The sequence below is a fragment of the Pituophis catenifer genome, unplaced genomic scaffold, assembly GCF_029215685.1.
Source record: "Pituophis catenifer annectens isolate HBS135680 unplaced genomic scaffold, rPitCat1.0.hap2 SCAF_1, whole genome shotgun sequence".
NCBI classification, from domain to species: domain Eukaryota; kingdom Metazoa; phylum Chordata; class Lepidosauria; order Squamata; family Colubridae; genus Pituophis; species Pituophis catenifer.
In genome coordinates this window covers 261,636,561-261,658,520 of record NW_027256881.1, presented here as the reverse complement: position 1 = coordinate 261,658,520, position 21,960 = coordinate 261,636,561, and the positions used below count along the sequence as shown (strand labels likewise).

General features: G+C 37.2%; 1 protein-coding gene across 1 annotated transcript; it reads left to right on the top strand.

The window, feature by feature from the left end:
- The first annotated feature begins 1,414 nt into the window (after positions 1-1,414).
- LOC139310971 (anoctamin-3-like) lies at positions 1,415-21,301 on the top strand. Its single transcript, XM_070935272.1, has 4 exons — positions 1,415-1,451; positions 4,423-4,659; positions 4,797-4,868; positions 21,072-21,301. The coding sequence occupies exons 1-4, from the start codon at positions 1,415-1,417 to the stop codon at positions 21,299-21,301; spliced, it is 576 nt and encodes a 191-aa protein (XP_070791373.1).
- The last annotated feature ends 659 nt before the right edge of the window (positions 21,302-21,960 follow it).

Here is a 21,960-nt window from a genome sequence, read left to right as displayed (position 1 = left end):
ATAACTTTTTCAGCCTCTGAGTAGTCCATATGCATAAAAGGATACAGCAATAGAGAGGGAGGAAGGAAGGGAAAGGAAATTAGAGTAGGAGTGAGGGTAAGAGAGGGAGGAAGAGAAGAGGAGGAGGAGAAAGGAAGAGGAAGTAGGGAGGAGGAGAAGAGGGGGGGAGAGAAAGTAAGAAGGAAAGAAAAGAGAGAGGTGGTAGGTTTGAGGAGAAAGATTGCTGTACAATAAAAAAGATGAAAGGAAAGAAAACCAACCCCAAACAAATATAAAGATATTAAGATAAAGAATGAATTGTTAAACTTTAAAGAATAAAAGAGAACAAATATGAATAAATAGCAATAATTAGAAACACACATACAAACATACAATGTATTTTCTTTGAACAGAGTATTTGGCTGGTTCACAAATTTAAACAGTGTTTAGTCATTTCAATTAAATTTACAATTTCTATATTTCCTTTTTGCCATATTTATTCCTCATCTATTTTTTTAAAAAAACAATATTACCCTTCATCCTCATCTCTAATCTTAATCAAATTCAATTTTTCCCTTCTATTTTATATTATACCCCTTCCCATTGTCATCTATTTTTATATCCATCCTCACATTGGTTAATTATTTAATTATGTAATACAGTTTGATACAAATTCAACATTTTAATATGAATCAATTAGTTATATAATATCTTTTTTGTATATTAATCAATATGAACATGAATATTCCAATTATTTCCACGCAATCCAATTTCTTACAAATTAATTAATTATGTTTACCAATAATAATAAACCAAATAATTTCCCCCATATATTCCTCCAAACGACAAACCACAACTTAACCATTTCTGCTTTCAACACAATATACAATTAATAGTATCTCAATTATTACAATTCCCTAGTTAAATAGAGCTTTTTTCCTTTTGTGTTTTAAAATCTTGAATCTCCTCTTTTGCCCTAAATTTCCCATTGTTTGCAGTTTTGCACCTACCTTTTTTGGTGAGGAAAAAGAAAAAGAAATCTCTCTCTGCCTCATTTTGCCACGTTGCAGCAAAGACCCTGCTTTACTTTCAGTTTCGCTTTTTCAGCATAGCTAGGGGAAAAAAACATTTGCTCCAGCAATTTACCTCTTTGCAGCTAGCTAGCAACAGAGCCCTCCGCAAAACAGCTGAGAGCAAATCAGCTGAGAGTCGGGAGGCTGATCAAATCAACTTATGGTAATTAACCTATGCTGAAGCTGAAAGGGGCTGTTTTTTTCTATTTTTGCAGGCACCAGTCTACTCATTTGTTTTCTTTTAACACTGATCAGCTGTAGGGCGGCCCTTTGAAGCCCCATGGCAAGAATTTAAACAGTTTTTTTCCCTCTAGCCATCAACTGGGACTCAGCAATAGTTTGGGAGTGGGTGGGGTAAGCGAATGGGGACCAGCGATCCAACAGAGGCAGAGGGTGAGGGTGAGTGAAAATGTGAGTAAAACTCACGTTTTATAGAGAGTCTTCAAAGAAGTTCTTCAATCACATTTCCATGACAGTGAAGAAATCCTTTAAGGTTCTGTTCAATTTTAATTTCCATGTCTCCAGTTCCTAGCCAGAAAAAATCAATTCAAAAGTTGTTACTTAGAGATCACTGGTGGTATTCATGATACTCCCCCTGAAAACCTATTGAATGAACAAGACAATGTCATGCCAATGTTATCCCAGATATTGTTATCAGTGCTGACATGTAACATGCTACCTTTTTCTGTATCTCCTCCCTCAAATGCAACGCCCTATTCAAGCTTACTATTATTTTTTTTCCCATTTTGGCAGACTAGTACAGCTGCAAAAGGCTTTAGGGTAATGAATGGTTTCATGCTTGTCTTTCTAATAAACAGGTTTTTGTCCTAAAATGCTGCTTGGATTATATTACATTGACATCCTTTGCAGGACATAAGGAAATTGAGGACAATACGCACCCACAAATTTTAGGTCAGCAATTATAATACAGGAAGATGTTAAAACCTACTTGACAACTAATGAGCTCTATAAATTAAAAAGCGATTCCCATGCTAATGAATCTTAACTGCAGTGGCAGAAAAAAACAGTCTCTTTTTCAGTTTGTATCATTAAGCCAAGGTTATCATTACTAAGTAGAAATTGATCCATTTAATATGTGAGATACTTTAGCATAATACTTATTACTTTGTAAGTAAAAAATATGTAATGCTTGAGCAGAAATTCAGATGCTAATGCTAGAATAGCTTCCTCTTTTTCTTTCCAATGAAGAGCTAACTGTATGTATCCTTGCCACTATAATGAATGAGGATGTCTTTGTATCTCTATGGTTAGTATTTGCATCCATATTCCCACTATCGCCCATATGCAGGTTTGGAATTATAAAATTATTATTGGGGAAGGTAGCAACAACATACCTGGTAATCCATACTCAAAACAGATTTGAAGGTTGCTATAGCTTCAGTCTACCAGAAGGTCCCAAATGTAAAACCCATTAACACATTAATCAAATCAAGTACTGAGGCAAATAAATAAGTAAATATTTATGTGAATGATAAGACTTAATGTTAGTAAGGCTATTTTCTCAGAAGAATTATCTTTCTGGTAGCAATAATTTTATTCTGCCATGATAAGTATTGCTACACATGGGGGCAAGTAATGCTGAAATATACTTCAGAAAATAAAGAACTGTTAACTGGAGTGGTACAACACCATCTGCCTTAATGTGGTTAGATTTAGATTTTTTTTTTTTAAGGTTTCACTGTATCCTTTCAAGCTGTTGCTATAAAATTGGTCCAATGATATGCACAAATCACTCTTCTACTTTGGCAGTTTAGTAAATAATTATATTTGGAAAATGAAATGTGCAGCCACTGAAAAATATCAATATTTTTAGGGCTATATTTTGAAGGATTGCATATTTCTACCCAATTATTGTTTGTGGCAGTGGAAATAGGTTGCGGCACTCAATGTGGGTGGGCTTAGCAATTAAAAATGGCTACGGCTTAGATCCAAATGTACTCTAGCGGAAATGATAGGAATTTTTATTCGCTTATAATTTTATTAGAGTTCTTCTGGATAGGCTGCAAACCTAGGTAACAAAAGCATGGTCAAGCATCGTTAGGCTATCTTCTTAATAGACTGCTGCAATGTGCTGTTGGTAGAATTACCCCTGAAGAAAGCATTCCCTCTCTTCAATGCCCTGTTAGATCCAGCAGGGGGAGCAAGCTTCAGGATCACATCAATTAAATAATGCCATCATGAAGGCTCCAGAAAATATGCCTTTTCTGTCATACTGCTTGCCCTCTGAAATAGTGGAGATTGACCCTGACCCTTAGAGGCCTGGAAATTGTGGAAACCTGACTTTTTTCCCAATGAAGATATTAAAGCTCAGATGGTCTGTAATTATGGTATGTGGTTTTTACTCATGGCCGCCGTTTATTTTTCTTTTACTATTGTAGGCATTGAATTGCACAATTTAATGGCCATGCTGTAATTTGTTTGCCATCCAGAGTTGCCGTGACAAGATGGGTGGCCATGTAAAACTAAATAAATAAATAAAATGCTATAGTCCCTCGGAATGTGCCTTCAGCAGCCTATTAAATGAACATAGCTATCATTCCACTTTTTTTTTTTTTTGCTTCCAGAAACTAGTGTTCAGATAACAAAACTGGGTACAAATTGCCCCCGTTTTTAAATAAGAAATCCTCATGATTCATTGACTACTTCATGAACAGAATGGGGAAAAAACTAGGTATATAAATATTTAAATGCAGAAAAAAGTGAATGACAGATCTATTCAGGCAGGGGGTTAAATATATCATCCTTAAAATGAGTGCTAGCCTCATAATCCATGTTATTTGTCTCACTTCTAAAGCTACCTAAATTCTTATATCCAGTTATGAAAAATTCCATATGAATTGTGGGGAGGGGGGAACAGCTTTCTTTTATCTGAGCTAAATGCTCCCCCATCAGATAGTGTTTTTTTAATGAGAAAGAAAAAAGAAAAGCTCCACATCATAAATGGAAAGTTCACTATATACGATGTAGGAAACACTTTCTATTACTTTTCATCTCAGGTCATTAAAAGAATAAAGGGTCTTTGTGTTTTCCAATCAGAATATCCCAATGGAACACTAAAGTGAAGAAAAAATTTCAAAGCCTACTTTAAAAAGATTGAATTCAACCTGTGTGTAAGAACTGCTGTATTAAATGACCAGCAATGGAAGTCTGTCATATTGAACTATCATTTCAATGTTTCAGCCATCTGTTTGAACAGGCTCACAAAGAGATTCATAACTCTCAGAAGGCAAAGTTTGAATCACACAAATCTTTGATCTCTAGATTTGTGACATTTTACACTTCTGTCCTGCTAACACGTGGTGCTTGGCTTATTGCTATAATTTAATCTCAGATTCTTTGTTGGTTTCAGGCATGAATACAAGCAGGAGTGAGACAGTGAAAGAACCACCCTTAAAGCCCTCCAGAAGATCTTTGCCATGTCTTGCCCAGAGCCAAACCCATCCACAAAGTCTCAGCAAACATTCCTCATTTCTTCAGTCAAATCAAGTGATGCCTCTGCCCCAGCCTCAGCCTCAGTCTCAGTCTCAGCCTCAGCCTGTGACTGCAGAGGCATCAAGTGCTACGGTCAATGTAGTATCAGAACGAGGTGAGTGTTGATTTAGTCAGATCTCTCCACTTCTTTATAATTTACGATACCCTCTCACTTATTGAACAAACCAAAGCAATTCAGCCACAATGGATTTTGCTAATTTTTTGATGCAATTTTTTTTACTTCCCTTTTAGCCAAAGTGATGGAAACCTTGGAAAACAACTTACTCAAGTTATCCAATACAAAATACTGTGATCCATTTTTAGGTGAGTTTTCTCTACATTGTTATATTGTACAGAACTTATTAGAAATAGCCTTATTTCTCTTTCAGGAGGTGAGAGAGTGCTAACCAAAAAGTTCAGTTATCCTATTATTCCATAAACTAAAGGATGGGCAACTATGGTCTCTTAATGACCTCAACTCCCAGAATTCCTGAGCCAGCCATGGTGCCTCACAAATTTTGGGGTTGAAGGCCACAGGTTGTAAAAGAGCCCACCCCTGCTATAGACCATTTATAGAAGTTCTTGAGCAACTACTTCAGCAACAAGATATCAGTTATTTGCTAAAACCATGGGGAATGGGATAGTATGTTTTTTTTTTCCAGTTCTCATTGATTACCAACTCATCAGCATTCTTACCATGGGCTCAATTAGGGTTCAGATTCCCCATGCTTGATTCAAATTACTAGTGCCAATATGTAGATTAAATATTATTAAATAAACTGGATGATGTATATGTCTGTTAGATTTACCTTTTCTTCAAGAGGAAACATGGCAAGCATACATTTCCTCCTTCAATTTTTCACGTTACATCAATCCTACAGCATAGGTTAGGTTGCAACAGAAAAATCATTCAAAAGCCACTGAATTAATTTCCTGGTGGAGAATAAACTTGAACTTGGGTCTCTTATCTAACCCAGCTTCTTAACCTATCATCACGCTGTCCTTTCATTCAATGGCATTTCTTTTCGATGAAGCGGAAATTAGATTTCACGAGAGGCACACATTTGTAAGACACCTGCTGCTGAATCTCAGCATTTCTCTGCATATTAGGTGTTGTGACTATCATGAAGATATGCTAAAGGTGCCCTTAGGAGAAGCAGAAAAACCAGCAATGTTTTTATTATCATAACATATTACTGGACAAGTAGTGATTCAAATATTTACAAGGATGAATTTGATGTTGAGGTACTTTTTCTTCTGTTTCGTTTTGCATCAAACCTGTGTTTCTTCCCTAGAATACTTTCACCTGCAACTATCAATTTTAGGAAAACCTCTTGATTTTTAAGATTTAATTGTTCATTCTCAAAGTGGTCTATTACTTAACTGTGGCTATTTCTTCCTCTTCTTGTGAATTACTTATGCAATTGGTTATAATGAAAAGGAATGACACATCTAGAACCTGAACTTCACCAGTGATAGAGCTTATTCAGCACATATGGTGAATGAGTTTCATTCCTTTCATGATCTACTGTGAGCTTTCCCCCTGGGGATATTAAGGATGGATCTGAATTAAGTGAGTTAGATAAATATTTAATCAAGTAGCTTGAAAAAAGGAAAAATAAATGGAAAATAGTAAGATAGAGCTGCAAGAAAGTGGTGGACAATGAAGCTATTAAAGGCTATTGTATAAAATCCAACTGATTTTCATCCATGTTGTAACACTGGCTGTAAAATTTCAAGATGTTTTAGAGCACATGGGCAGCATTCTTGGTTTTGGAATTTGGTTATTTAATACATTTTTAATTAAGTTTACCAGGACATAAAATACAATAGTGGAAAAATGGGGGAGGGAAAAGGGGTTGAAGGGAAAAAGAAAGAATAGTATTGACTTCCAATTCTGTTTAGAATAGGATAATAACATTAGAGCCACAATGTTTTACTTTTACATGCTAATATGAACTAGCCATTTCTTTAACAACAAACCTCAGCAAAACCCAAAGTCAAAGTTTCATATACTTTTTTTTTTGCATCTCAAGCACAAAACCTAGAAACAGTTTCCACATAGAAACAAAGTTGGATGTGTTCTTTTCTTCACTTAAGGCAGTCCATTTTTGTTCTACCGTGTTTCCCGAAAATAAGACCCTGTCTTATATTTTTTTGAACCCTGAAATAAGGGTTCATTGGCCTTATTTTCGGGGAGGCCTTATTTTGGGGCACATGGAGCAAAATGGGGCTCCTCTTGCCGTCTTATCTGATTTCCAGTTCTGCATTTAAATATTTTTGGGGAGTGCTTATTTTTGGGGGGAGGCTTATTTTAGCGCATGCGCTCAAAAGCCCGATTGGGCTTATTATCAAGGGATGTCTTATTTTCAGTGAAACAGGGTATATTACTGAAAAATCCATGTGATGTTTTGATAGATGAAATTAGCTGCAGCCAAAGATTCATTTTTTTAGTCTACCTTATGAAAAAGACAGATTATTATTATTTTTTTCCTGAACCATTGGTGCTCCCATGAAAGTGGATACAATTGATTATATGCTTTGTTCTATCTGGTATTCGAGGATTTCCTTCCCCAGCAGCTAGAACAAATTTGAAAAATACTTAGCCCTTGAAGGGCTACCTTGACTACAGTGAAGGATAAAATCCTAGACTTGAATGTTTTGCTTAGGCCAGGAATGACGGACCTTTTTGACATCAAATGCCCAAACCAAAATGTGTGTGCTTGTGTGTGCGCCAGAGTGCCAGAAACCTGAAGATCAGCTGCCCGGTGCGCATGCCAGCTGGTCTTTCGGTTTCTGTCAAGCGCATGTGCGCCAGCCAACTGGTCTTCGCACACACCAGAAACCTGAAGACCAGCTGGCCAGGGTGCACATGCCTATTTTGGGGGCATTTTTTGGGCTGTTTTCTGGTGGTCCAGCACCCGCAAACAGCTGGCCGTGAACAAGAAGAGCAGCTGGCAATGGTGCACCTGCCCACAGAGAGGGCTCTGCGTGCCACCTCTGTTATACGTCCACCTCTGTAACGTGTGCCATAGGTTCATCATCAGGGGCTTTGGGCCATTGAATAAACTGCCTATTCTGTGCAACCCCCCTAAAAAAAAACATAAATGACAACATCTTCAACAAGTAATTGAATGTGACCACTGGAACAGATCCAATGAAAAATCAATTTGGAGACATTGCTTATATACCATGCCATATATTTGCACTCTGGAGACAATCTGAGAAAATAGGGATACAAGTAGTCCTTGACTTACAGCCAGAATCGATCCCAAAATTTCCCGCTGTTGAGAAGTGAGATATTTGTTAAGTGAGTTTTGACCCATTTTACAATCTTTCTTGCTTCCCCACTGTATTTGCTTGTCAGAAGCAAAAGCTGATCACATGATCCTGGGACACTGCAACCGTCATAAATATGAGTCCGTTGCCAAGCATCCGAACTTTGATCACGTGACCGCGGGGATGCTGCAATGGTCGTAAGTGTGAAAAACGGTCATAAGTGCCGCTGTAACCTGAAACGGTCATTAAATGAACTGTTGTAAGCCGACGACTACCTGCACTATGCTATTATCAGTGTAGGAAGCAACAACTGATTCAGCATTGCTTCTGTCTTTCAAAGAATCCTGCACAACCATGTAGGTAAGAAAACAGACACACGCAGCCCCCCCCCCCCAAAAAAAAACATTATTGAAGAAAATATCATCCAACGTGACAGCAGTGAAAAACCTACCATGTTATGAATGCATTGTCAAGTGCTTAAATTCAAAGGATTTTAACGGGGCTTATGTGGGTCTCCTTGGAAATAAACATATGTCGGGATCAATATATAGATAACCTGATGCAGTTAGAGATATAATTTGTGAGGCCGGATCAGAGGTAAGAGGTTTCAAGAAGGGCATGAAAGGGAAATGTTATCTCAGCTCTTTCAGCAGGACCTTCTCAAACTGCAGTAGTAGCTAAATGAAATGGACAAATGCCTGAGACAAGCAAATTGTAGGCTAGCAGAAAAGCAGCTTAGTAAGAGCATTAACCAAAGGCCATTCCAGGGGAATTGTATTGAGGGGTGGGGGGTGTTGTACTATCACAACCCAATTTGCTATTATGTATGAATCTCTAAGTTAAGCATAGATAATTGTTAAGCACAGTATAATGCTTCAGATTCAATTCCATAAACATGCTGGGGATGGGTTTTAGAAGAAAGCAATATCTGTGACATTTCAAATAAATATGTCTTAACTGTATGGCAGCTGTAGAGAGTACTGGGAAAAAGATATGGCTGTTTTCAAGACCTTCAATTAGGACTAAGCTTGCATTCTCTGTATGCAGTTTTGGAACTGATCTACAGAACTTATTATAATAAACCTAGATCAAACTGTAGTATCGGATCCCAGTTTAACCAATTGTAATGTGATTAGGGTTAGGGTTAGGGTTAGGGTTAGGGTTAGGGTTAGGGTTAGGGTTAGGGTTAGGGTTAGGTTAGGGCTAGGGACGCGGTGGCTCAGTGGCTAAGAGAGTGAGCTTGTCGATCAAAAGGTCAGCAGTTCAGCGGTTCAAATCCCTAGTGCCGCCTAACAGGGAGAGCTCCCATTACTTGTCCCAGCTCCTTCCAACCTAGCAGTTCTAAAGCACGTAAAAAAATGCAAGTAGAAAAATAGGGACCACCTTTGGTGGGAAGGTAACAGCATTCTGTGCACCTTTGACATTTAGTCATGCTGGCCACATGACCACGGAGACATCTTAGGACAGCACTGGCTTTGAAACAAAGATGAGCACTGCCCCCTAGAGTCAGGAACAACTAGCACATATGTGCAAGGGGAACCTTTACCTAATGTGATTAGTTTAAGTAAACCACAATGGCCCAGGTTAAAATAGAACCAATCACTCTGGTTTATTCCAAACTGCAAAAGAAAATTATAAACTCTTCTGTGAACAATGGGAAGATAATGATGTAAACAGAAAGTTCATCTAAATGAGAGCAAAGTGAATTATAGTTTATAACAGTAATTGTATTTGGTGGTAAGGCTCTTTATAGCCTATACATTCCCTGACAACTAGTCTGAAAGGATAAAAGAAAAGAGTGTGAAAAAAGGAGACTTTGCAAACATTGCTGTTTTTCTTCCATGCAAAAGAAGACTTCGTTGTATCTCAGCCCCTTTAAAAAGTACAAGGGTGCCTTCCATTGGCTAATCCAATCCTCCATAGGCAATTTCAGTGATGATAAGAGCAAGTAACATCACATCCTTCTTGATATGCAAATGATGTGAATTATGTTATTTGTATCGGTCATATCACACAGATATGACATCAGTGTGGCTTGTACCAGGGATCTGTGCAATCTTCTCCTATGAATGCCTTTACTTTTAGAATACATATGAAGATAACACATATCAAAGCAATTTTACACAGAAGAGACTTGATGTGCAAAATCACAGGCAATATATATTTCTTGGGGAAAAATAGTGGTGGGATTCTGCCGGTTCTAGGCGGTTCGGCCGAATGGTTTATTAAATTGCTGGTTTGCCCGCCCCTTGCCCCGCCCCTCTGCACCACTATTTATTGCCAATAAATAGTGGTGGGCGAGCCAGCAATTTAACAAACGGTTCAGTGTTTTTTTGTAGTTTTATTGGCCCAGAGCTTCAGCATAGGCTAATTAGCCCCTTGATTAGATCGGCCTCCCGACTCTCAGCTGATTTGCTCTCAGCTGTTTTGCTCAGGGCTCTGCTGCTTGCTTGCAAAGAGTGCTGGAGAAGATTTTTTTTCCCCTAGCTATGCTGAAAAGCGAAACTTAAAGTAAAGCAGGCTGTTGGCTTTGCTGTTGCTGCAACGTTGGAAAATTAGGCAGGCAGATTTCTTTTCTTTTTCCTCACCAAAAAAGGTAGGTGCAAACAATGAGAAATTTAGGGAAAAAGATGAGAGTTCAAGATTTTAAAATGCAAAAGAAAAAAAAGCTCTATTTAACTAGGGAATTGTAATAATTGAGATACTATTAATTGTATATTGTGTGGAAAGCATAAATGGTTAAGTTGTGGTTTGGAGGAATATATGGGGGAAATTATTTGGTTTATTATTATTGGTAAATATAATTAATTGATTTGTAAGAAATTGGATTGCATGGAAATAATTGGAATATTCATGTTCATATTGATTAATATACAAAAAAGATAGTTATATAACTAATTGATTTATATTAAAATGTTGAATTTATATTAAACAACTGTAATATTACATAATTAACCAATGTGAGGATGGATATAAAAATAGATGACAATGGGAAGGGGTATAATATAGAATAGAAGGGAAAAATTGAATTTTATTAAGATTAGAGATGAGAATGAAGGGTAATATTGGTTTTTTTAAAGAATAGATAAGGAATAAATATGGCAAAAAGGAAATATAGAAATTGTAAATTTAATTGAAATGACTAAACACTTTAAATTTGTGAACTGGCCAAATATTCTGTTCAAAGAAAATACATTGTATGTTTGTATGTATGTTTCTAATTATTGCTATTTATTAATATTTGTTCTCTTTTATTCTTTAAAGTTTAACAATTCATTCTTTATCTTAATACCTTTATATTTGTTTGGGATTGCCTTTCTTCCATTTCATCTTTTTTATTGTACAGCAATCTTTCTCCTCAAACCTACCACTTCTCTCTTTTCTTTCTTTCTTACTTTCTTCCCCCCCCCACTTCTTCTCCACCCTACTTCCTCTTCCTTTCTCCTTCTCCTCCTCTCTTCCTCCCTCTCTTACCCTCACTCCTACTCTAATTTCCCTTCCCTTCCTTCCTCCCTTCTCTTCCTTCCCTCTCTCTCCTTCTTTCTTCCATCTCTCTTCTCCTTCCTTCATCCCTCTCTATTGCTGTATCCTTTTGTGCATATGGATTACTCAAGAGGGCTGAAAAAGTTATTTTTGACTGGTCCTCGCACTTTTGACCACTTCTCGAACTTACGACTGTCTTCACATTTTACGTTTTTCACCCTATCTTGTCACCATGGTGAAGAGAAGCAGTTGTGAAATGAGTGACACGGTTGTTAAGAATGCTACAATGGGCATAAACGATGACCAGTCATAAGGGTGAGGACCGGTCAAAAATGTGAGGAACAGTCAGAAATGACTTTTTTCAGCCCTCTGAGTAGTCCCTATGCACATAGCCACATCCACCCGGTCACATGACCAGCTAGCCATGCCCACCCGGTCACATGACCACCAAGCCACACCCCCAACTAAGCCACGCCCACAGAACAGGTTGTTAAAAAAATTGAATCCCACCACTGGGGAAAACACTATCATGTATGTCAACCTGTTTGCAGAAAAATCCATGAAGTTGAAATATTAATTAGCCTACCATCATGGTGTCAGAATACCTATTAGCTTACAACCTTGAGATGTGAAATACACTGCCAAAATAAAGGAAAATTCTTTCCAAGTTACATCTTCTTACAAACTTGCTACACTAGATGCTTGAGAATACAAAGCAGGGAGTGGTTCTATGCAGTGAAATCTGTGAAGGACTTTTACTTAAGGCCAAATTTACTGAAAGAAGGTGAGTCACTAAAGGGAATCTCTTTTTTCCTGACATACAAGTAAAATCAACTTCCTTAAATTTAAATTTCCTTTTTGTTGCTGTATTTTTTGGGAACAATTTTCCTTTATCTTCTACGTAACAGTTTTTTAGGACCTGAAAATAGCTGTCATTCCTCCCCTTTATCTTCTCCAGACAAAATGGATAACTTAAAATGTCTTGTGTTTTTATCACACCTTGGGAAGGAGGGGGAGGGGGAAAGAGAGGGGGGAGGAGGGAGGGAGAGGGAGGTAGCTCACAAAGCAATAATATGATTTGTTGCTTTAGTATTTTGTGGGACCACAACAGGGGTAGGTTCTACTTACCTTTACTACCGGTTCTCAATGAGATCTGCCTTGCTTCTATGCATGCGCAGATTGCCAATGACGACATCCGGGGTGATGAGCGGGGCCTCCCACCGGTTTTACTACCGGTTCTTGTGAACTGGTCTGAACCAGGGGCAACCCACCACTGGACCACAATAATTGTGGAGTAAGGAGTAAACACGTAAATCATGGACTCACATTTCATTCCACGCTCACGTTTCAGAACTTAACTGGGCTACTCAAACTATGCAGCAAAAATACCAGTTTGGGACAAACCAATATTTCTCCTACTCCATAAAATATGACCAGTTGTACTTACTACAGAAAACTAAGAATTGAGTGGTGGGGGAGGAGCCTCCTATTGTTCCAAAAAGAATTGATTTTTGTTTTCACAGGACGATCACCAAATTTGACAATTATTTATTTATTTAATCTATTTGTATGCCACTGCAATCAAAACTTACTCTCATCACAAAGAAAAATACAAAACAGGTAGACCTCGACTTACAGCAGTTCATTTAGTGACTATTAAGAGTTACAACAGCACTGGAAAAAGTGACTTATGACCTTTTTTCATACTTTATAACCATTGCAGCATCCCCATGATCACATGATCAAAACCTGGGGATTTGGCAATTCTCGTATTTATGATGGTTTCAGTGTCCTGGGGTCATCTCATCACTTTTTGTAACCTTTTGCCAAGCAAAGTCAATGAGGAAACTTTATTTAACAAGCTTGTTATTAATTTAACAACTGAAGCAGCGGTGAAAATCTCTGAAGTCTGCTACCTGTTCTATGAGTCTGCTACTGAGTGCATGCTTTCCGTGCACATGCACACCTGAGACGCGCCCACGCAGCGCTAAAAAAGGAACATTTTGAAGCCTTCCGAGTCTGCAAAGGTAAGTAGAACAGCAAGGGGGGGAAATCCGCTGTGCCATGCAATTTAGATTAGCTAGAAAGCAGGAAATCCGAAGATTCTAACTAATATAAATCGTGTGTCACAGCTGATCGTCGCCCAGCTGATCGTCGGAAATACCAGTTCGCCCGAACCAGTAGCATTTTTTACTACTAGTTTGGGAGAACCAATCCGAACCTGTAGCATTTCACCCCTGAACTGAAGTGATTCACTTAACAACTGTGGCAAGAAATGTTATAAAATGGGGCAAAACTCAGTTAACAAATGCCTCAGAAATTTTGGGCCCAATTTTGGTCATAAGTCAAGAACTATCCGTATAAAACAAAACTCATGCATAATTAAAAGCACAGCACTGCAAGAATATGAAAAAAAAATTAGCAACTACACAACACAAATCGGGAAAGCTCTCCAAAAAAAGCTTGGTCTTTAGAAGTTAGTGGAAAATTATGGTAGCAACAAAAGAATTTAAGAAAATGTATACTTATTTATTGTAATGGCCAGAAACCCAAAACTCTTCAGCTCACCGACTCCTTTGAGAAGTTTCAATTTTTCATTAACCACCCCAAAATTTATTACATGAAAATAATTTAATAAATATTATTAATTAATTACAAATTAATAAGTATTATTTTAAATAATAGTACTACAAATGATAATAACAGTAACAACAACAGCTTGGATAATTCCATCAAACCTTAGGGGTTACTACTGTCCACTTTAGAGAATTCTGGCTCATGACCTTTTCTAGGGTGGGGAAGAAGGGCAGTTCCCTAGTTACTATTCATTGGTTCCCAACGCAATCCTTATCCATAGATAACTAAACTGCAGTTTATTGAACTAACACCAAGTAATTGTTATTACTGGAGAAAAATGCTAGTAATAAACAATTTCTGATAATAGGCTTAATAATCTGAACCTAGAGCAATAAAAGTTTCATGAAAACCAATATCGCTAATGTTTAATTTTTTTTATACATTATATTAAATATTGGCAAACCAAAACAATTAGAGATGAGACAAAAATGTTGACTATGCTTCTGGAAAGTATTTTAGTAAAAAGCAAACAAAAACAATGTTTGGCTTTGATCAGTATTTAAAACTTTTATGATTTCCAAGCACCAACAAGGCCAATCAGGGGTTTTTTTTTGTGCTGAAAAGACAAAATAAAAAGTGCCTCCATCAGTTATTTCTTTTCTACAAAGAAAAGTAAGAAAGAATCTGTTCTAGGCTTTATTTTATTCCCAAATATCTAAAATTATTTAGTTTTGATTTTGAAACCGTATGGCCATTTTTTAATGAAAAGCAATAAATTATATTCTGATTTGCAGAGAAATGAAAGACTATTGTATTCATGTACATATTTATTCTATAGCATATATAAATAGGACCCACTTCTGCTTGATTTGGTTTTAGACTTCCTTTATAGTTCATCCATTAACCAAGAATTGATACCATTGTAATTTCATCTGTATCTGAGAAAATGACAGTTTTGGATAAATTCCCCTAAAATAGAGTCAGTCAGAGGAAGACAAACTAGAAAGTCTCAATATGTAAGACTACATTTCCCACAAGCCCCAGCTATCAAGATAAATGGCCATGTCTATAGGTGTTATAGATATAGATATAGGTGTATATATACATATATATAGGTGATATAGATATAGGTCCCTATATCACCTATCTACATATAGATATAGGTGATATAGGGATGTGGTGGCTCAGTGGCTAAGATGCTGAGCTTGTTGATCAAAAGATTAGCAGTTCAGCTGTTCAAATCCTTAGTGCCACATAACGATGTGAGCTTCTATTACTTGTCCCGCTTCTGCCAACCTAGCAGTTCGAAAGCACATAAAAACTGCAAGCAGAAAAATAGGGTCCACCTTTGGTGGGAAGGTAACAGTGTTCCGTGCGCCTTTGGCATTTAGTCCTGCCAGCCACATGACCATGGAGGTGTTGTCAAAGGCAATCAGCCCCGTTACCTTCCTGGGGTAATTGCCTAGATCATGGCACTTTCCTTGTGTATACTCTTGAAAAATAAAACCGGAATACATCTTCTAATTAAACTCATATTTATTGTAAAGAAGAAAATAAAATATCGATGTCAGAATTAATGGAAGCAAAGAAGAAGCTGAACAACAATAAAACACCAGGTCCAGACGGCATCCCAACGGAATTTTACAAAATTGAATACCAGCCAATAGATGATATTTTATTACAAGTCCTAAATGAAGCAATCTTAGAAGCCAAAATTCCCAAATCATGGATTGAAACAATCATCACTCTGATACCCAAAGAAGACTCAGATCTCACCCAAACCAAAAACTACAGACCTATATCACTTCTAAACGTAGACTATAAACTATTTACATCAATCATGGCCCAGAGAATGAAGAAAATTATTGTGAATTACATCCATCCTGATCAAAATGGATTCATTCCAAACAGGCAAATTAACAAGAACACAAGAACAATAATAAATATACTGGAATATTATGAGCAAAAATCGAATGAAAAGATGGCTCTACTCTTCCTTGACGCACAAAAGGCGTTCGACAATCTTAACTGGGGATTCTTAATACTACAATTAGAAAAAATGGGAACCGGTGACAAATTTTTAAATATGATTAAAACAATATACTCAGACCAAATTGCAAAAATATGGATAAACGGAGAGACAACAGACCAATTTAAAATATCTAAGGGAGTGAGACAAGGATGTCCCCTCTCTCCTATATTATATATATTAGCATTGGAACCACTGTTGAATGAAATCAGGAACGACAATGAAATAAAAGGATTAAGAACAAAAAACCAGGAGTATAAATTACAGGCATTCGCAGACGATGTAGTATTCATTTTAGAACGACCAAAACAATCAGGACTGAATTTACTAAGGAAGATAGATCAATATGGCGAAGTGGCAGGATTGAGAATTAATAGGCAAAAAACTAAACTACTAACCAAAAATTTGACAAAAACCCAGGAGAAAGAATTGGAAGAGACATTAGGAATACAAACAACAACCAAAATAAAATATCTAGGAATCTGGCTCACCAATAAGATATCATCCCTCAAAGAAGACAATTACATCAAATTGGCCAAACAAATCCAGAAGGACTTAGAGGTATGGAGTAAGTTGAAATTATCACTACTAGGCAAAATTGCTTCAATTAAAATGACAATTCTACCAAAAATACTATATCTATTTAGAACAATACCGATAAACCCAGGAAAATCATACTTCAAAGACCTTGACAAAATGATATTAAAGTATTTATGGCATGGAAAAAGAGCCAGGATTAAACTGAAACACTTGCAGGACACTAAAGAAAGGGGTGGTCTGGGACTACCAGATTGGCAAACCTATTACACTGCAACAGCTTTAACTTGGATTAAGGATTGGATGACACTTAAAGATAAAAGAACACTAGCACTAGAAGGATTTGACCTGTCAAAAGGTTGGCACGCATTTCTATGGGAAGAAAAGCCCAGACAACATGAACACTTCAGGAGACATTATATCAGAGGAGCACTGGCAAAAATTTGGACTGAAATAAGGAGAAAACACTACGACAAAATCCCAAGATGGCTATCAACCATGGAGGCCCAAATCTACCCGAACACAATGGACACAGACAGGATGAAAACCTATGACGAATTGTTGAACACAGAGGGAGATATGAAAACAAGAGAGGAACTGAGACAACAAGGCACGGATATTGATTGGTGGCCGTATTTACAGATAAAATCAAGATATAAAAGTGATATGGAAAAATTTGGAATCCAAAAAGAAAGAAATGAATTAGATAAAATTATAATGCAATCAGATGACAAATTAATAGCTAAAATATATAACTATCTATTAAAATACAAATTGGAAGAAGAAGTGGTGAAGGAAAATATGATTATTTGGGCCAAAAATTTTGGATATAATATTAACCTAGAGAATTGGGAAAAAATATGGAAAGTAAATACTAAGCTGACAATGTCCGTGCCCTACAAAGAAAATACGTACAAGATGTTTTATAGGTGGCATCTCCCCCCTGCACGGTTGGCAAGGATGTTTCCCAATACTAATCAGAACTGTTGGAAGTGTAAAATACAGAAGGGGACCTACTACCACATGTGGTGGTCATGCCCCAAAGTCAAAAAATTTTGGAAAACAATTCAAAGTCAGCTGGAAGAAATTACCGCCCAAAAAGTACCCCTCAGACCAGAAACTTATCTATTAGGTATACTGACAAAGGACTATAAAAAAGAGACACAACATTTGATAATACATATCCTAACTGCAGCTAGAATTGTCTTCGCACAAATGTGGAAATTGGAAAACACGCCACCAGAAGAAAAAATAATACAAAAAATTATGGAATGTGCAGAAATGGACAAATTGACCAAAGAAATACAAGGAAAAGAAGATACAGACTTTTACTTAATTTGGCAAGAATGGTACAAATGGTTAGATAAAAAAGACACGAAATAAGAGATTACCACCCAATACTACAAAAATAAGTAAATAACAGGAAATATCGTTATATAAACATTGATACAAGATGAAAGATAATATATATAGATATATTGATATATAATTACCGAAGTAGCTCTACTTTCAAAGTTCAAGTCATGCGACTTGATTTCATTGTATAGTTAGTTTATGTCTAGTTTGTTTTAATGTTTATGTCTATATGTGTATGTTTGTTTACAATAAAAAATTTAAAAAAAAAAAAAAAAAAAAAAAAAAAAAGAAAATAAAATATCTTACTGATCTAAATAATTAAATTGTTACATTTTGGTAAAGTTCCTACCGGCTACATTTCTGCAGCCGGACTTCTCTTGGCAAGAGAACAAAGAAAAGTGTGAAATAGAAAGAAAGGAATGTGGATATATGTAGTTAGCTTACTGATAAGAGATAAGGACTTGGCAAGCTACGGAAAGTCTTAGAGTCCAAAAATATGAGCTCAGCTGGTAAATACAAAAATGCAGTTACAGGCATCTTCAGACAGCACTGGCTCTTGGCTTTGAAATGGAGATGAGCACCCCCTAGAGTCGGGAACGACTAGCACATATGTGTGAGGGGAACCTTTATCTTTACCTTATAGGTGATGAGAAGGGTTGTAGTGGCTCAGTGACTAAAACGCTGAGCTTGTCGATAGAAAGGTCGGCAGTTCAATGGTTCGAATCCCTAGTGCCACATAATGGGGTAAACTCCTGTTACTTGTCCCAGCTTCCGCCAACCTAGCAGTTCGAAAGCACATAAAAAATGCAAGTAGAAAAATAGGGACCACTTTTGGTGGGAAGGTAACAGTGTTCCGTGCGCCTTTGGCATTTAATCATGCTGGCCACATGACCACAAAGATGTCTTCGGTCAGTGCTGGCTCTTCAGCTTTGAAACAGAGATGAGCACTGCCCCCTAGAGTAGGGAAGAACAAGCACATATGTACAAGGAGAACCTTTAACTTTACCTTATAGGTGATGTAATGCAAATATCTGAAGCACCAGATCACCTACCAGTGATTTCTATTTGAGACTTCAAATAGAATATGACTCCCTTTTGTTATACAAAGGGTCTCTGATGCATAATGACCATGACTAATGAACCAAACTGAGACTGAGAAAGAAGATTGTTGGGGGGGGGAAATGTGTTCCTTTACTAATGCAAGTACCCCAACAAGCAAGAAGAACACCATGTCAGCTTAACTATACTTGTTCTTTACCAAGCTCAGATTGGAAAGAGAATTGTTTAGAAGTGAAGGCAAGGGGCAAATATGAAATTATCCCTGGGTACCCTGTTTCTGTCTTATTCAAATACTCACCGATCAACTGCTTCCATCTCACTTCTAATCTCAAACTGTTGTGGAAAAATGTTTACTTGTTAAGTCAACAAATAAAAAAGCTGTTCCTTATTATTGTTTAGAAATGTCCATAGGTCTGTTCTGCAGTGCCCTGTGTTTCAGCAAGCACTTCTTCCCCTACAGCTGTTATACCTCCACATTACAAGGAAGTTCCTGGTATAAACTAATTAACTAAGTCACTCAGATTATATGAAACACAACATCTAAAGTTAGGTATGAAAAGTTACAGATGTATTGATTCCCTTTCTTTCTCCTTTGCAACTGGATTCTTTGTCTTCTTTGTCTATGCGACTGGTTCGCTTAACTTTATTATTACTGAGGCTATTTTCTAACAGGATGGACTTATATCAGGGGTGAAATTCAAAAATTTTTCCTACCAGTTCTGTGGGCGTGGCTTGGTGGGTGTGGCAGGGGAAGGATACTGCAAAATCTCCATTCCCACCCCACTCTGGGGCCAGCCAGAAGTGGTATTTGCCAGTTCTCCGAACTACTCATAATTTCCGCTACCGGTTCTCCAGAACTGGTCAGAACCTGTTGAATTTCACCCCTGATTTATATGTTTCTACAATATCCCATACAATTTGATTTTTTTTTTAAAAAAAAAAATGTACTGCAGTGGTGTGACCTAATCTGTAACTGCAATCTATTCATATAAACAATGACAAGTTTGGTGCTTATTCTAAGAATGTATTGGTAGAGGACCTGTTAAAAGCCCCATATAGCACCATGACATTTATATAACACATTAGAACATAAAGAACAATAAGACCACTCTCTATACCTGTCTATCACATAAAATCCATAATTGTATATACAGGAGAAAAAAAGGATGAAAAGCAGAACACATCCTGGAGCCAGGTCATCAGGTTCATAGGAAAAGTTTGAATTTATTCAATTCAATGGCTCCTCATAGCCATAAACTGTATATAATCACTTCAGAATGCCTTGGTGCAGACTCTGAAGCTTTCCATCAACATGACTTTTGGGAAACAATCACCTTAAAGATATTTTAAGCAGTTGTCTAAGGTTTTTGTCTGTCTGCCCTTCAACCAGTAAACTATGCCTTTAAGAAGCTGATCTAGAATAGATCTGAAAACACTGATAAAATGTAATTTATGTTACATCAGTTTGACTTGCAATAACATCTCTACGTCAGTTCAAAACTTGAAAGGTGAAAAATTAAAAATGTCCGCCCCCTATACCCCTCTCCTCCCATTACTCTTGACTTTTTACAAAGATATGCAACTGAAACTTCACAAAGGCTGTGATCATAGAGCATGATTATTTAAACTCTGTAGGTAAATCTATAACAAACATTCAATAAAGGTATACTTAACATATAAGCTACCATAGCTTCCATTTGACTTATAAAAAAATCAATATATTCATTTCACAAAGAATACTCAACTATCTCACTAATGCTGATAGCTGAGTTATTTTTCTACTGCAATTATTACTAGGGGATTTGTTTTGATTTTTGCGGACATAAACTTCCTGAATAACTTCCTTAATAACTGACAGAACTCTGCTCTCTAATCAAATAGTTCCAATGCTGGAGCACCAAAAACCTGATCCTGAAAAAAGTTGAGATTTTAAGCTACAAGTACTCAATCCATTTTAATTAACGAATATCTCTCAATTGCTAAAGAACGAATGATTTACGGCATGTTGATATCATAAAACATATTTTAGAATTAAGCAAGAGAAATTTTGCTTAAAGTAAGTATTGACTTTGTCCAAAATAATAGGATACTGACTATATGTGGCAAACGCAAATAATGAAGGGAACCATGGTTGTATCTTTGCTATAATGTCTCCATAGTAATACAATACGAGTCCATGTGTTTCTGGTTTTTTCCCCCCTACTCAGACATAGGAAGAGAGAAAGATACATATACAGATGATTCAGAACATGGGAATTATGATTCTCGTACAGATGAATCTCTGCTTATTAAAAGTACACCTACAAGGCAGAAACCAGAACCTCGGACAAAGTCTTCATTGAAGGTAATAGCTTTTACAATCTTTACATTATCTTTCCCCTATTCTGATACCACTATTAAGAGTATAAGTAGTCCTCCAGTTACAACAGTTTGTTAGTGACTGTTAGTGTCAAAGTTACAATGGCACTGAAAAAAGTGACATGACCGTTTTTCACACTTATGACTGTTCCAGCATCCACATGGTCATGTGATCAAAATTCAGATGTTTGATAGTCAGTTTATATTTATAACGGTTGCAGTGTCCCAGGGTCTTATGGTAAACTTTTGTGACCTTCTGACAAGCAAAGTCAATGGGGAAGCCAGATTCACTTAACAACCGGGTTACCAGTTTAACAGGATTCACTTAACAACTGTGGCAAGAAAAGTCGTAAAATAGGGCAAAACTCACTTAACAAATATCTCACTTAGCATCGTAAATTTTGTGCTCAATTGTGGCCATAAATCACAGATGCTACCTGTAATAGCATCTAAAGCAGGAGTGTCAAACTCAAGGCCCGCGGGCCAGATTTAGTGTTAGATGTGGTTAGATCTGGCCCGCAAGGCTGCCCTGGAAACAGTGAAAGACCGGCCCCCAGTACCTTGGCCCCAGCCCAGGCTGGCCAAGCACTGATCTAAAACTTGGTGATGGCCATCTGGGCTGGAACACAGTCAGCTTTAGATCTGTGGGGTCACCCTGGAGCCAGAAAGGAGCTGCTCCTGCCCCTGAGCATGTGCTGGAGACAATGGATCCACCCACCCAGGCCACCCTATGCACAC